At 43.7% G+C, this 14,581-nt stretch overlaps 2 protein-coding genes across 12 annotated transcripts in view; both read left to right on the plus strand.

Moving 5' to 3' along the window:
• SUN1 (Sad1 and UNC84 domain containing 1) overlaps positions 1-1,859 on the plus strand; it is a 33,018-nt gene extending 31,159 nt beyond the window's left edge. For all 11 annotated transcript variants that reach the window (XM_064673089.1, XM_064673088.1, XM_064673098.1 and 8 more), the window contains one exon: positions 95-1,859. In XM_064673089.1, the coding sequence (XP_064529159.1) occupies positions 95-208 (114 nt within the window). In that variant the 3' untranslated portion in view covers positions 209-1,859. The remainder of the gene's footprint in view (positions 1-94) is intronic.
• Positions 1,860-2,397: 538 nt separating this feature from the next.
• GET4 (guided entry of tail-anchored proteins factor 4) lies at positions 2,398-14,186 on the plus strand. The gene is made up of 9 exons (XM_064673111.1): positions 2,398-2,614; positions 6,588-6,666; positions 7,082-7,163; positions 7,471-7,620; positions 9,238-9,376; positions 11,269-11,409; positions 11,493-11,568; positions 11,749-11,821; positions 12,864-14,186. Exons 1-9 carry the CDS (start codon positions 2,457-2,459, stop codon positions 12,950-12,952), a joined length of 987 nt encoding a protein of 328 aa, XP_064529181.1. The 5' UTR covers positions 2,398-2,456; the 3' UTR covers positions 12,953-14,186.
• Positions 14,187-14,581: the final 395 nt, after the last annotated feature.

A 14,581-nucleotide genomic window follows, 5' to 3' on the forward strand; every position in this document is an offset into this window, starting at 1 on the left:
GTTGGTAGCTGCAGAATCTAAGAAAGCTTCAGTTGCAGGTGTTTGTACCAGCAAACCTAACTCTGGCTCGTGTGTTTGCTTTTCCCTTCTCCAGGAGGAAAATGAAGACGCATTCCAGATAGTGGAGCTGAGGATTTTCTCTAACTGGGGCCATGCAGAGTACACCTGCCTTTATCGGTTCAGAGTGCACGGGAAACCTGCCGAGTAAAGCACACTACAGCTCGTTGTACATTTTGTTCCTAATCTGTATATACCGGAGAGCCTCGAACACTGGAACCTGTAAAGGACGAGGATGCAAGATACACACTGCAGAACTGTTGGTCCTCTGATAAAGGCAGAAGACTGTCAGCAGAAATGTATAAAAAAATCGATTTTTATTTGCTCTAACGCTCAGCTTGTAATTGCCAGTTCGCTTCATGTTTCTGTGTCCATGCTGAGGGAAATAATGCATGCAAACAGCTCTGGTTCATAAAGCCCAGTTGGCAAACAGGTGACACATATTTTATTACAAATGAATGTATAGGGGTTTTTTAAAAGAATAAACCACACTTTCTGCAACTAGGAATCTGTTCTTTTTTAATCCAGGTCTTAACTGCATCCTTCTACTAGCTTGGCACCATGAGCCAAAAACTGTGGTATATTTTGGACACTGACTGTGGCTAAAGGTGTCCTTGAGTTGACCCTTGGTTTTGACCTTTTTGGTGGATCCAAAAGGGCTTCTTTGGTACATGTTGAATATAATAAATACTACTGTCAGGGAAAGCTAACACAACCAAAACCAGTTAAACACCAGCGACTGAGAATGCTTTACTGTAATTTGTGGCCGTGAATTGCTCTAAAAGTCAGGGATAACTTTCAGTAACTGAAGTTATTTTAAGGTATTTTACCATGGCAACTTGGCCAGTTTGTTCTTTTTTAGTGTTAATTCCGAATCGACCTTGATGTACTGACTGTCTGGATCGGAGCTGATAAACCTGCTAAATTGCTCAGTAAACATTGGTATACAGCAACTGAACAATATTAGTATGTCAAAAGCAATCTCTGTGGGATGAGAATTCGTTAGACTGGTTCATTGTTACACTCCATAAATGTACTGTGATAATTCAGTGTGTGGAAAACAAGACTGAAGTAATTCTCTCCACGTCACACTTACAAGAGGGACTTGTGCTCAGCGCTGCTGTTGCAAACACACGGGCATTCCTGATCCTCCCCAGAAGCCTTAGTCGGGTGTGAGATGATTAGAGTTGCTCCCAGAAGCAACATTTCCACGTAGAACGAGATGAAAACTGCTTATTGCCCCCCTTAGCATTGCTGCTTTTGAAGATCCTTTTCAGAAAAAGATTCCTGAACTTTACTTGTATGCAGAATTTTTATCTTGCTGTTCTAGTGCGTTTTGTAGTTACAGAGAACTGTTACCACATGGACCTGCTGACTGGTTTTCTGAATAGAGTTATGTATGTTGCACAACAGTCCTCGAATGTTTAAATACAAAAGTCTCCATGTGAAGAACTGTTTTTTCACTTGACTTAGAGACATAACCTATGGCCTACGCAGAGGAGTAGATGACACATGTACAGGTGTTTTCATACTATAGGTTACATATTTAAAATTAGAATTATCCTGTGTAAATTGAAATTAGGTAGCTGAGGGGGGGAATATTTTGAATAACACTAACTTATTTTTAAAAAAAGCAAGATAGGACTTTGTGCAATGTATTTTTGTAAATGCTTTTCGAAATGTCTGTTATTCTTTGCTGCCTCCAAACTGACAAGATGCTATTGAGATGTTTAAATAAAGAGTTTTAATTTTTGAAAGTGCATGTAATACTTGAAACAAGAAATAAAGCTTCTTTTCTTTAATTATTTTTTTTATCAGCTGCTTAAATAACTGAGGAAAAAGACTAATTTTAAATTTCTCCCCCCTCCCTGAGCAGGGTCATTGCTCTTGAGTGTTCTGGGGGAGGAGAGGGGGCTTAAGTTGGGCTTTTCCTGGGGCAGGGGCACACAGCTCTGAGGAGCAGCATGTGGTGAGTAGATAAACATCACACTGAAATTCTTGAAGAAAAGCCCAATTTGGTAGGTGCTGGATAACTTTTCATCTGTGTGAAATGGGGGGGGGGGTCGTTTAATTCCTGTCCCCAGCCTCGCCTGCGTCCCTGAGCCAGAGCAGCGCCCAGCCAGCGTTACTGCCTGCGCTCCATCACCCATTCCTTGATTTTTTTATATGTTCTGCCGTTCCCCGGCGGGTTCAGCGGTGCCGGACCCGCTCCCGGGGGCTCCTTGCTCGCCCTTCCCGGGGCCGTTACCGCCCCCCCGCCCCCGTGACGCCGCGCGCAGCCGCGTGGAATGAGCCTCGCGGGCCGCCGTCCGTGAGGGCGGAAGCCGGGCAGCGAGGGGCCGGCGCTGCGTGCGCATGCGCCCCCCCGCCGCCACCGCCCCTCCCCGTGCTTCGCGCTGATGGCGGCGGCGATCATGGCGGCCGAGCAGGAAGCCTCGAAAGGCGGCGGCGGCAGGAACCGCGGCGGCGTGCAGCGCGTGGAGGGGAAGCTGCGCGCCAGCGTCGAGAAGGGCGACTACTACGAGGCGCACCAAATGTACCGGACGCTGTTCTTCAGGTAGGGCCGGGCCGCGCCGCCCCCCCCGCCCGGCCTTGCAGAGCCTTCCCACGCAGTGGGCTCCGCTGTCGCTCGCCGCGCCCGCGGCCGCTTCCAATTGGCCACCGCTCCTGTCCATCTCGGAGTCCCGCTCCCTGATTGGCCCGCAGGGGGGCGGGGTGGGGCGGGCGCGCGGCGGGGCCCGGGCCGGGCCGGGGAGCGGCGGCCGGAGGGGCCGGAGGGTCCCCCGGGCCGGCCCCGCCCCGGCGGCTCCGAGAGGGGCTTGAGGGAGACCCCGACCCCAGCCCGGCTGAGGGAGCGGCGGGGCTCCTGCCCGGTCCCTGCCCCGGTGACGCGCGGCGGGTGTTGCGTTAAACTGCCCGGAGGTCACGGGCAGCGCGGAATTTAACCCCCCCTTCCCCCCAGTGCCTCTCGGCGGCCCCACGTCCCGGCGAGTTCGAGTGATGGTCCCCCGGCCTTCCCCCGGGGCTCGGCTCGGGGCTCGCCCCTGTCCCGGGCTGCAGGGCCGTCCTGGAGCTGAGCCCTTCGCGGCCCAAGCGCTGCCAGCTGTGTCAGGGTCTCGGGGTTTGAAGGTTGACTTGCTCGGCCAGGACACAGGGCTACTTTGTTACAGGGCACAGCCACCCTGTCAGATAGGGAAAGGGGCAGCTCAGCGTGGCTGAAATCGCCTGCATGGAGGAGGGTTTTTTCCATCTGATGTAGTATTTGTGTATGTGACGGAGACTAAGTAGAGCAGGCCTGGGCATTTATTCAGAAATGTTCCTGCTGCCTCTTACATCATAAGGAAATTATTTTTATTGCAAAATTTTTCAGATTTTATGTTTCACTGCAACTTGCAGTGGTCACACTTTCTCTCGTCAGCGTTTAAAATATAGGCCCTTGTGTTCAGGGGCACAGAATAAGGTGTTTGTTCCAGGGGCTTCCATGGTTGGTCCCAGCTTTGTTTTGCTTGTGGCTCTGCTAAGAGAGGTCAGGAGGGAAAATTGCCTTCACAGAATCCATTGGGTTGGAAAAGGCCTCTAAGGTCATCAAGTCTAGTCTTTGACCAGTCACCACCTTGTCAACTAGACCAGAACACTCAGTGCCACATCCAGTTGTTTCTTGAACCCTTCTAGGGACTGCGACTCCACCACCTCCCTGGGCAGCCCCTTCCAATGCTTGTCCACCTTTTCTGTGAAGAAATTTCCACCTTCCCGGTCTTGTGACTCCTGTCCTCAGACCTCATCTGAGTTAGGATAGGAACAGGCCTGTGACAAAGCACAGAAGAATAGCAGCCAGAGAAGAAAGTCCTATTTTTGCTCCCAGTGTTCATCAGACAGCCTGCCCTGCCCTGCCCCCGTGTACCAGCACCATCAAATTAAAGCAGTTCATTCTGCCATGACCCTCTGATGGGATCAGCAAGGCACCATCCAGGTCTTAAGACTTAAATTGTATTTGGGAATAAATCTAAATTTAAGACAAAGCCTGGCCTATTTTATAGTAGGGATTATGTGATGTGGTGTCTGCAGTGGTGCAAAAAGTCTTGGCTCAGCGGGTCACTTCTCCTCCAGTCCTCTGAATGTATTAACTCACATACTTTGCTTAAGCCTCTCTGAATTAATTTGGAATCAAAAATCCTGCCTTTTCAATTTTAAGTGCAAGTGAAAGGAGGTGCTCAATTAATTGAAAAGGTGACATTTGCTTGGTTGGGAAAAGGACTTCCTTCTAGGCAAAAAGGTGAAATGTGACTGTGAAACTTGTTTGGAAAGTCACTGCGGCCAAAAGAAAGTGCTGGATACTCTTGTCAGTCCTCTGTAAAATGTGTTAAATATCAGCATTTTTCCAGAGACACGTTAACACAGATTGGGATGACCTCAGCTCTGGAATTGTGATTGGGATAGCCAGTGCTTACTCCTTTTAAACACACTGGCCTGTAGAACGTTAGTCTGGTCTGTCAGAGGTTAAACTTGAAATCCTGACTCAGTTTTATACACTGAGATGAATTTGAGGGTGGAGGAGGGGAAGAAGTGGAGGAGGAAAGATTACCATAAGCCTGCCTCCTGCAGAGTTATTATCCCTCCTTGTGATCCACAGAGCAGGTGGAAAACTGCTGTTCCTGCCTGACCCTGAGCTCCTCTGAAGAGGAGCACCTGGGCTGGTTGGTGTCACTCCACAGGCTGGCCAGGCTGAACCCTTCTCTCTTCATGGTTTGGTGACTGAGTCAAACTTCCAAGTGTAACATCCTTGTGACATCAATTTCTATTTTCCTGACATTGCTAATGATTTTTCTGGTATGAATAATATGTTCCAGGATTTCCATTGTCCTAAATACCATTTAGAGCAGTGCCATCAATATTTATTTTTTATTAAATAGAACTTTTCTTATAAAAGTTCTTTTAAAAAAAAACCTAACACTTTAAAATGTATTTTATGTTGTGAAACCGTTTTCAGCATCTTTTAGTATCTCCTGTAATAATTCCCAGATTAAGAGCTCCCAAATAGCATTGTGAGTCTGCTGGAAATAGAACTTGTGGAAGTGGATCCACACTGAGTCAAACTCCTAGAAGCAAACCTGGATGTGAGCCCAACTATAAAAACATTGGAGCTGCGGATCCGTTTGACTCACATGAGGAACATTCACCGTGGTGGTTGCAAATCCAAATTGTTGAGGATCCTTATTCCAGCACACCACCATTGTGCCATCCATTATTTCAGTTCTGCTACTTTGTATAAGAGACCTTGGGGTTTGTGGGAGCTGCTGAGCAGGATGGGAGGACTGTCTCCTTCCTTGTTTGTTGTCTGTGTGATGTTACCAGTAGGGCCTGTTCCTGGAGCTGTCACGTGTGACAGGAATCTCAGGCACAGCACAAGAGCTTTGGGATGCATTGCTCCATCCAGTTGTCCCCCTGGTTAGTGTGACACCCCCCATGCCCTCTCTGTCCCACCACCCCCTGACTGCTTCACCCCAGAGATACCAACCCCTGTGTTACCCCACGGGGACTCTGAGGCTTTGGGTCACCTTGGGGGACCTCTGGGCTGCAGGAGCAGAAGGGCTGCCCTGACCCCCAGGGAATGGAAAGGGGTGACACGGGCACAGCCCAGCCAGGTGTGGCACAGAGGACAAACCAAACACTGCAGGTTCTAAAGCAGCATGGTCATCTTATCTCTGCTGATAGGAGAAAATCAGCTGCTGTTATTAACTACTGAGAACACAAACTTCTTGAGAAGCAGTTAAGAGAAATGGAATTTGGAAACTATGTCTGCTGCCACACCTAAACTGGGCTTTTATGGGAAATGCTGTGCTTATAATCTAGAGCTTTAGTTACTGGTAGTGATGATGTGCAGGAGGCTGCAATCACAGCTGTGTGGTCAGAGGCTCCTGAGGTTGAGAACAAGTTCTTTCATTCCTCATTTCTTGGTTGACTCTTAAGTAAGGAAGATGGAAGCTGCAGCAGGTGTGTTTTGAAGTGTTATATTTTGTTTCTTTTAAAGTGTCATATGGTGAATCTTGCTGGCTGATGTCCCCTGGCAGAGTTGTAATGGTCAGAGAGACTTAAACCAGTGGAAAGGAAACATCAGTGAGGAGAGGGCTGGAGTCACTTGGGCAGTGTGTGAGCTCTCCAGGGGCTGTTCCAAAAATTGTTTCACTGGGATGGCTTCGGTAAAGGCTCCAAAGTCACCTTCTGAGTGGTGTAGTTCAGTGCATTGGCATATTTTACTCAGGTGAACCCCTGGCATCATTGCCTTTCCTTTGTTCCAGCCCAAATCAGATTTGTAGCTCTCAGTTTTCATTCTTGTATCCTTTGCTTTGTTCCATGAAGTCTGCAGCAGAAAACAAATTGCAACTTGCAGTTAAAGCTACATCATTATTGAAACTAACCTGATTTAAAAATAAATTATTTGTTGCCTTTATTTTAAACTTTAGTGATCTTTGAATCCTTTAAGTATAACTAACTTCATGGTAATTTTTATCATGGCTTTGGTATTTTTTCAGGTATATGTCACAAGGAAAACACGCAGAAGCAAGAGAACTTATGTATTCAGGGGCTTTGCTGTTCTTCAGTCATAACCAAGTAAGTCACTGGTTTTGTGTGTGTGGTTTGGTTGGCAGGGGATTGTTATTCCAAGATTTTGAGAGATGAATGGTGAGTTCTGAGGGGTAAATGTTTGGGCTAATTGCTTTGTAATCTTTTGTTTTATCTCTTTGTTGAGCCTTTCTCCACAAAGAAGGATTATGCCAAACTGGAACATGCAGCAGAAGTGTTTGTGAGCATCCAAACAATAACCATGTTTTGCTTTCCTGGAGGCTTCTCTTTTGATGCCATCAAATTACTATAATTTTTTTATAAAGGAGGGCTGAGACTTGATGCTGTGCCTTGGCTGTAGACGTTGATAAAAGTATTAAACCCGCTGCTGCCAAAATTCTGGCTGATGTTTTCTTTTATGTGCTCATATGTTCATCACTGCCAGTGTGTGTCTGTTTTGTAGCAAAACAGTGCTGCTGATCTGTCCATGCTGGTTCTGGAGTCCTTGGAGAAATCGGATGCAAAAGTAGCAGAAGACCTTTTAGGTGAGGTGACCTTTGCACTCGGTTTGATGGTGTTCAGCTGTGCTTTCCCTTCACAGTGACTGTTGTTAATAGTCTTGAAAGCTGCAATCCTGTTTGGATGCATTCCCACATGGCTCAGGGTTACCTTCCCCATAGAAATGGACTGAGGGGAAAGTTTATTAGAGAATAATGGATTCCTGATAACTTTGTGGATGCTTGGAACTAACATCACTACCTGTCTTAAAGATGTATCTTATAAATGCACTAGAAGCAGCAGATCATGTTATTTCTCTTAATGCTAAATATTTTTGAATCTTATTGTTTCTAGAAAACTTGGCTAAATTGTTTAGTTTAATGGATCCAAATTCTCCTGAACGAGTGGCTTTCGTATCCAGAGCACTAAAATGGTCCAGTGGGGGATCAGGAAAACTTGGACATCCAAAACTACACCAGTTACTAGCTATTACCCTGTGGAAAGGTAAGAAAAATCAACTGGCTTTTTTGTGTTTCCCTTTGAAAATATTGAAAGCAAGATATTATATGAGATCTACTTTGGAAATAATCTGAGGAAGCTGAGATAGAAGTGATTGATTGAGTTCTGCCATTATCTGATTTTTGCAATAACATCATCTTAATGTTACTAACAGGAAAAAAAATGGAGCTGTAGCTCTACATTAGTGCAAACCTCAAAACACAACTGCTGTAAGGCTCTCTATAAATGACAGATTGAATCTTTGGACATTGAGGTAGTTTGTGTCATTAGGAGGAAAATTGCTGGGGAGCAAAGCTGTTTTGTTGGTGAGGATTTTTGTTTTTAAATCCTGGATAAACATGACAAAGATTGAAACACTTCACCTGGTATCCAAAACAGTCACTGGACTGTAAATAAGTACTTTTTGAGAAGTTGGCCAGCAGGCTTATTCCAGAATGAATGCTCTTGCCTTTTATTTATGAACCATTTTATCACTTGTGATGGGATGTCAGATAAACACAAAATGATCTAAATAATTATTTTAATTGTGGATGATAACCAGTTTTTAAAGTCTCGTGTTCAAAACATAACAAAGGTGATTGAGAACAGTTGAATACATGCCATTTCTTCTGTGGTTTCTCATGAGTAACTGTGCAAAAGGATTGTTTATTTTACATTTTTTCAGTAGCTGCCAAGTGATGACAGTGGTTTCATGTAACAATCCTGACCCCAATAATGGTCAACACTGCAGCTCATCTTCTGTCTGCTTGCCATAGGCAATCCCACAGCTGCTCCCATGGACTTACATTAGCCTGATGGCTGCTACCATCCAGAAAGGGAGGATTTTCCTCAGAGCATTTGAGTTAGAAGCTGAGCTACAATTAGGATAAGAAACAGTTGCATTCTGAAAGTAAAAATCTCCATTTTGTAGCTGTCTGCTCACTGTTCTCTTGAAGAGCAAGATGCCTACGTTTCCTTAGTCTGTATTTTTTTGAGTTTCATCAGAAAAGACTCAGATTTTTAAAACAAAGCTTTCAAATTCCAAGAGTTAGCAGCTCTTGGGTTCTGTCATTGCAGTGATTTTTGCACTATGCTTTGCTACAAGTTCTAACAAATCATTGCCATTTCTTACACCTTTTTCCTGTATAATTGCTGTTCTGTTCAGCATATGGAAGCAATTTTAATTTTGATAGCGAGAGTGGGCTAAGCTAAAAATAGGAAATCCCTTCTTTCTGTGCACTTAGAAAGAAGGACGCTGAAGGTGCTGTTTGACTTCTTGGTGCACGTGGTCTAATGTGGAATTTCTTGATGAAAGCATGTGAAGTGTCAATATGCAGTTAGATAAAATGATATGACCAAAGTTCAAGCCAGTGGTAGCTGGCATTGAATAAACTGTATTTAATAGCAGTTTTTCAAATGTATTTAAGTTGAAATTTATTATTATTTCCCTTTATAAGTTGTCTGTAACTTATAAACTTTTTACTAGTTGTCTTGTTTATATACCACGTGCGCAGCTGTTGTTCTTTTACCAGCTGATAAAGTGCAAGCCTAATAAATTTTGGTTTTGCACTCAGGTATGATGAACTGATTTCTTAAAAGCCTTTTTCTTTTTTCTTTTTCCAGAGCAAAACTATAGTGAATCTCGGTATCACTTCTTGCACTCCACAGATGGTGAGGGCTGTGCAAATATGCTGGTAGAATACTCGTCGTCCCGCGGATACCGCAGTGAGGTGGACATGTTTGTAGCTCAGGCAGTACTACAGTAGGTGTTAAACTTCTGTGCAAGTATTTTGCTGAGATGACATTGTGTTTTGGGGCCAGTTTAATCAGGATAACTGTAGGTTTAACCATGCATCCTTTTCAAAAGAAACTGTGAAACTGGCTAGAGCTTCTGAAAGTCATTTTGCGTGGTAACAGGAGAAAACCATCTGAAAACTGGTGTGTTAAATTGGTCAGACTGGAGAGGAAAAAAAAAAAACAACCAATGTATTTAGGTTGAAACCTGAAATCCTGTTAATTGCCTGAAGAATTAATGCAATCTGTTTGACCATGAAAGCACAATTCTTAGCTTTGTTAATACCACTTTATGTCCAGTGAGGGCTTACCTTGATGTTCTTACAAAGACTGGACCTAAGCAGGCTCTGTATTTACCTTTAGCACAGTTCTTGCTCTCAGTCTCATCCTCAGAGACAATTTATCCTGGTCACCCTGGTCCTTGAGCAGCAGCACTATGGCTTTTGGTTTGACAGGCTCTCATTTACTTCAGGCATTTCTTTTGTAGGAGGTGGGAATGCAATTATGTGCTTTTGCAGAGCTCATGTAGAATGAAGGTTGACAAAGCCAATTTTACTGTGTTTAATCAGCTGATGGCTTTCTTCAGTCAGGGAAAGCAGCTCATGGAGGAGTCTGAGGAGGAGGTGGAGACAGGACTGTGTGGCAGGGAGTCAGGGAGAGAGTAGGTGTTGGGGGAGAGGGAGGAGGTGCAAGCAAGTTTGTCTCTCTTTTGGCAGCACTGAGCTGTCATATCAGATTTGTCCTCCTTTCCATAGCTGGTTGCTATAGATTGCTGTGATTTTGAGCAGTAGCTCAAATACTTTATGGAAATCCAGTATAAGCAGGACTCTTAAGCAATTTTATGGGGCTTTGCTCTGAAGGGGGAGAAATTCTGGGCAGAAATTAAGAGTAACAGACTATTTTTTCAGTGTTTACACAGCACTACTACTGCATCCTTTACTGGCCTATATCTCAAATACTGTGCTAAATCCTCTTACATAGCAGTTTATACTCTAATGAAAATAATTGCAGTTCCTTGCCTAGCAGTGAGGCAAAAGAGCCCCAAGCCTTTGCACATGTGAGGGTGCAGAATTAGAGGCCAGCCTGCCATCAAAAATGAGATGGCTCGTGGCAACCTTCCTAGACCCTGCTGACAGCATTTGTCCCACATAAAGGCCCGTTAGGCCAATGGGACTGGCAGAGATTGCCAGTTAAATTAACTGGACCTGAACGAAGATTTGATCGGTTTGGGGGATCGATCTGCTGGCTGGGGACAAATGGCTTGGGAGCTCAAAGTGTAGCTTTATTATGAGACTTTTAGGCATGTGTGTTGAACTTATTAGTGGTCCTGATGCCACGTTATTTTGAGGTGGTGCCAAAAGAATGGCAGAGTCATCGGACACTGACAGATACATACTGAAAGGAGATGTGTTTTGGATTGGATTTAATTCAGTTTTTGCCTCAGCATAGTAATCTCTGGACCAGTAAATGCAATATCATGTTAAATGTGAATTACAGGGTAGCCAGTGTTTCCACATTTTGATTAAATTGATGCTCTCTATTAGTAACCATCCTGTGTACAAGCTGCTTAAATCCTGGTTAAACTCATTCTTTATTATTTAATGTCTGTTCTCCCTCCTAACCTGCCTATTCCACAGTGTATTCTAGTAGTGATTTTCCCCTTCCTCAGTTGATGGCCAAACCATTCCCAAAAATGTACATCTCTACCAGTTGGGTTTTGCCATCAGTTTAAGGCTGAGATGGCCTCTGTGCACAAATGAAGTAGATTGTTGAGCTTTTGGCTTCCCTTTTTCTTTCTGCGTGTGAAACTGTTTTTCTGCCTTTTGTTTTTAACTTGCCTTGTTCTCTTTCCTTTTTCAGATTTCTCTGCTTAAAAAATAAGACCAGCGCATCAGTTGTTTTTACGACATACACACAGAAACATCCTTCAATAGAGAAGGGCCCACCCTTTGTTCAACCACTGCTAAACTTCATCTGGTTTCTCTTGTTGGCAGTTGATGGGTACAGTCTGATTTCTGTCATGTTGTTCTTGGTTTATTTTTCAGTTGTTACTGAGATTACATTTTTGGTTGTTTCCTTTCTAGAGGAAAGCTAACAGTATTTACAGTATTGTGTGAACAGTATCAACCTTCGCTGAAAAGGGATCCCATGTATAATGAGGTGAGTTACTCATAAACAGGATTTAACCTCCTGAATTAGTTAAAAAATAGCTGGTTGTCTCCTGTTTTGTGACTTGTAAATAGAAGTTGGTGATCTACCTTGTGTGGGTGACTGTTGCCCATAGTATTTCCACCAGTAAATGGAATAAATGACATTTTTCTTCATCTTGTGTCGTTTCAGTACCTAGATAGAATAGGACAGCTTTTCTTTGGAGTTCCACCCAAGCAGACCTCGTCCTACGGAGGATTGCTAGGTATGATTGGTTTATAGGGACCACCAGACTTACATAAAACATCTGTGCTGGAAACATAATCTGTTCTAATGAATTTATAGCTCTTTCCATAGCCTGTAGAAACAGTCCCTGCTGTAGAACACAGGATTAATTGGTTGCATGTGATACTAGTTTGGTGGAGTTAGTAGACCTCTCATCTTTGAGAAGGGGAGAAGCACATAAATGACTCTTATGGTTAATTTTTGACATTGTGGTATAACTTCCTAGTGTAAAGAAGCGTCTTACTGGTGTTAAAGCTTAATTTCCTCAGACTTCAGTGGCTGATTTTCCCTAAGTCAAGTCTGGGGCTCTGTTAGAGTTCTAATACTGCCCTTCTACAAGAAATGAAAGGGAATCGAGAATTTCAGCCCTCATTTCCTGGCTCTTGAGTAAAAGGTGAATAAAATTGAATGTTTTCCCCTGAGAACTAAGCTTCTTTGTTTGTAAACTGACTCGAAGCTTTAACTACAAATATCAATTCACTGATACCCAAAGTTTGGTGAAAAACACGAACATCACGTTTTTACCATCTGTAATTTGCTTTCCAGCAATTCTGGCACCTTTAAGTGTATTTGAATTTCTAACGAGTTTTTTACAGCCTGATTCAGGACTGTTGCTACCTTCTTGAGAGTTTCACTGCTGCTCATGTAGTTGGGTGTGTTTTCCCCTCAGGGTGCAAGTATAGCACATAAATATGTAACTTTGATGGGTTTTTCCAGTGTATTGTTAGAGAAGGAACAGTATCAGTAAACAGCAGCAGTCCTGTGTAGGGCTAACAGTGTGCAGCTTCCCAAATCAATATTCTTAATGGACACCAGTGTGAAAATACTAATGTCTTGCTTCAAAAAACACTCTCCTCTTAGGTTTTTTTTTGGTTGTGTGTTCTTGTTGGGTTTTGTGTGTTTTGGGTTTTTTTTTTTGTTACAGGAATCTGCACCATAGCAGGATGGAAGGAGATCAGTTAAAAGTTTTTGAGATGAGAATGTAAAACTAGCAATTTTAACTGTCCTGTATTTCATTCTAGGAAATCTTTTAAACAGTCTGATGGGAACTGGAGAAGATGATGACACAGAAGATGGTCAGGAAGACAGCAGTCCTATCGAGCTCGACTGAATGTTGTTGTCATTGGGTGCCGTGTAAATCTGATGATTCGATGACTCCAAAGACACTTTTGGAATTTGAATCCTGCGGTTGTTTCTTGGCGCCTAAAAGGGCTCCTCTGGTCTTTTAGAAATGGTTGCTGAAATGTTTATAATGTCGGTCTATATTATTTATGTAAAAAAAAAAAAAGAAAGATACCAACAAAAAGTAGCCAAACGAACCAATCGGAGCAGTTGTTAGTGGGTTTCCGATGCAGCGGCTGGTGACTGATTAAAACATAGTCTTCTGCGGTTTCTGATGCAGTATTCCCTTTTGCACAGTAATTCAATAAAGCATAAACATGGGTCTTGTCCTTCATGGCCTGCCCAGTACCGTCTCTGTTATGAGAAAGCCTCCTTGACCTCTGCCCTCTCCAAGGAAGATCTCGAAAGGCAGGGGGAGCAATTGAATAATTTATTTGCGAGGCTGGTGCCAAAAGTACTGCGAGACGAGCCAGGCAGCATAATTTGAGATGCACATGCAAGAGACATTGATACAAGAGCTCGCTTCCACTGCCATGAGTAACATGCACACCCTTCATACTGCCTGTCCCTCTCCCCAGGGTGTGGCTCTGGCCAAGCCCACACAGTGTGTTTTTAGCCGATACTTCCTGAAAAGCACAAGATTTGAATTGCTCTTGAGTAAAAGCCCATCAGTGGAACGTAGGTAATTGGCTTCCATTTGGCATCTAAAATACCTCCTCTGGCTTGTGGCTCTTCTCCTTTGGAACAGATTCTTTTTCAGTGTAAGTCCATAACAACATACAGGCGACGGCGTGACAGTGACACAGTTTGCCGTGAGCAGTGTATGTGTTTGAACTGAGCTGTGTGTAAAGAAAAGGGATACTGCAGAACTCCTGGTTCTTTATGATATATTTATTTTTCTTGGGTGATTGATTCATTTAACATTTTCTGTTAAAAAGAATAAATCAATAAATAATGGAGTAACTTCACCCCCAGCAGTAGGCATAGCCATTCTCCATCTCCTCTGTAATGCAGCACAGTCTGGTGCAGGGAACAGATGAAAGGGTGGGGAAACAATGCTTTATTTTTTCACGATGAAAATAAAAAAGCTTAGATTAATAAACAGCAATCATGCATGGGGGAGGGATTAATACAAATTTATTGACTGTATGAAAAAAAAAAAGGCATTGACAGGAAGACTTTGTGTTAATTGTGAAGTCTCAAATAAACACTTTATACCAGGATGTGCAATAGTGCTGCTTTCTGGGAGATTTCCATGCAGAGATCTTAGTTTCCTTGCTGTTTTTTCCACTCTGCATTTGACTGTGGGTCATCCAGCCCTCAGTGCTGCAGCTTCACCTTTGTGCAGTGAAGGCATAATTCTAGGGGGTTATTGGAATGTCTGGAGAAGAGGTGGATTGCTTTGATTTGCAGCAAGTTTAAGGAAGAGCTGCCTACCCAGGATGGTGCTGCAGACATTTAATAAATGATCTGGAATGTCGACAGAGGTTTAGAACCACATCATTTCATTGCCTTTGGCTGCCAGGAATGGGTGGTGTAAGGTGTCCACAGGTGTCCAGCAGCAGTGTCCCCTCCTGTGTCCTGCATATATGACCCAGTGTGAGGTTACATTTGTGTA

Source organism: Pseudopipra pipra, chromosome 16 (assembly GCF_036250125.1).
Source record: "Pseudopipra pipra isolate bDixPip1 chromosome 16, bDixPip1.hap1, whole genome shotgun sequence".
Taxonomy (NCBI): Eukaryota; Metazoa; Chordata; class Aves; order Passeriformes; family Pipridae; genus Pseudopipra; species Pseudopipra pipra.

Coding starts and splice junctions, on each gene's coding strand:
- GET4 (XM_064673111.1), top strand. CDS start 2,457: ATGGCGGCGGCGATCATGGCGGCCGAGCAGGAAGCCTCGAAAGGCGGC. Junction 7,164..7,470: donor AGTAGCAGAAGACCTTTTAG/GTGAGGTGACCT, acceptor TATTGTTTCTAG/AAAACTTGGCTAAATTGTTT. Junction 11,410..11,492: donor CTCTTGTTGGCAGTTGATGG/GTACAGTCTGAT, acceptor TTTCCTTTCTAG/AGGAAAGCTAACAGTATTTA.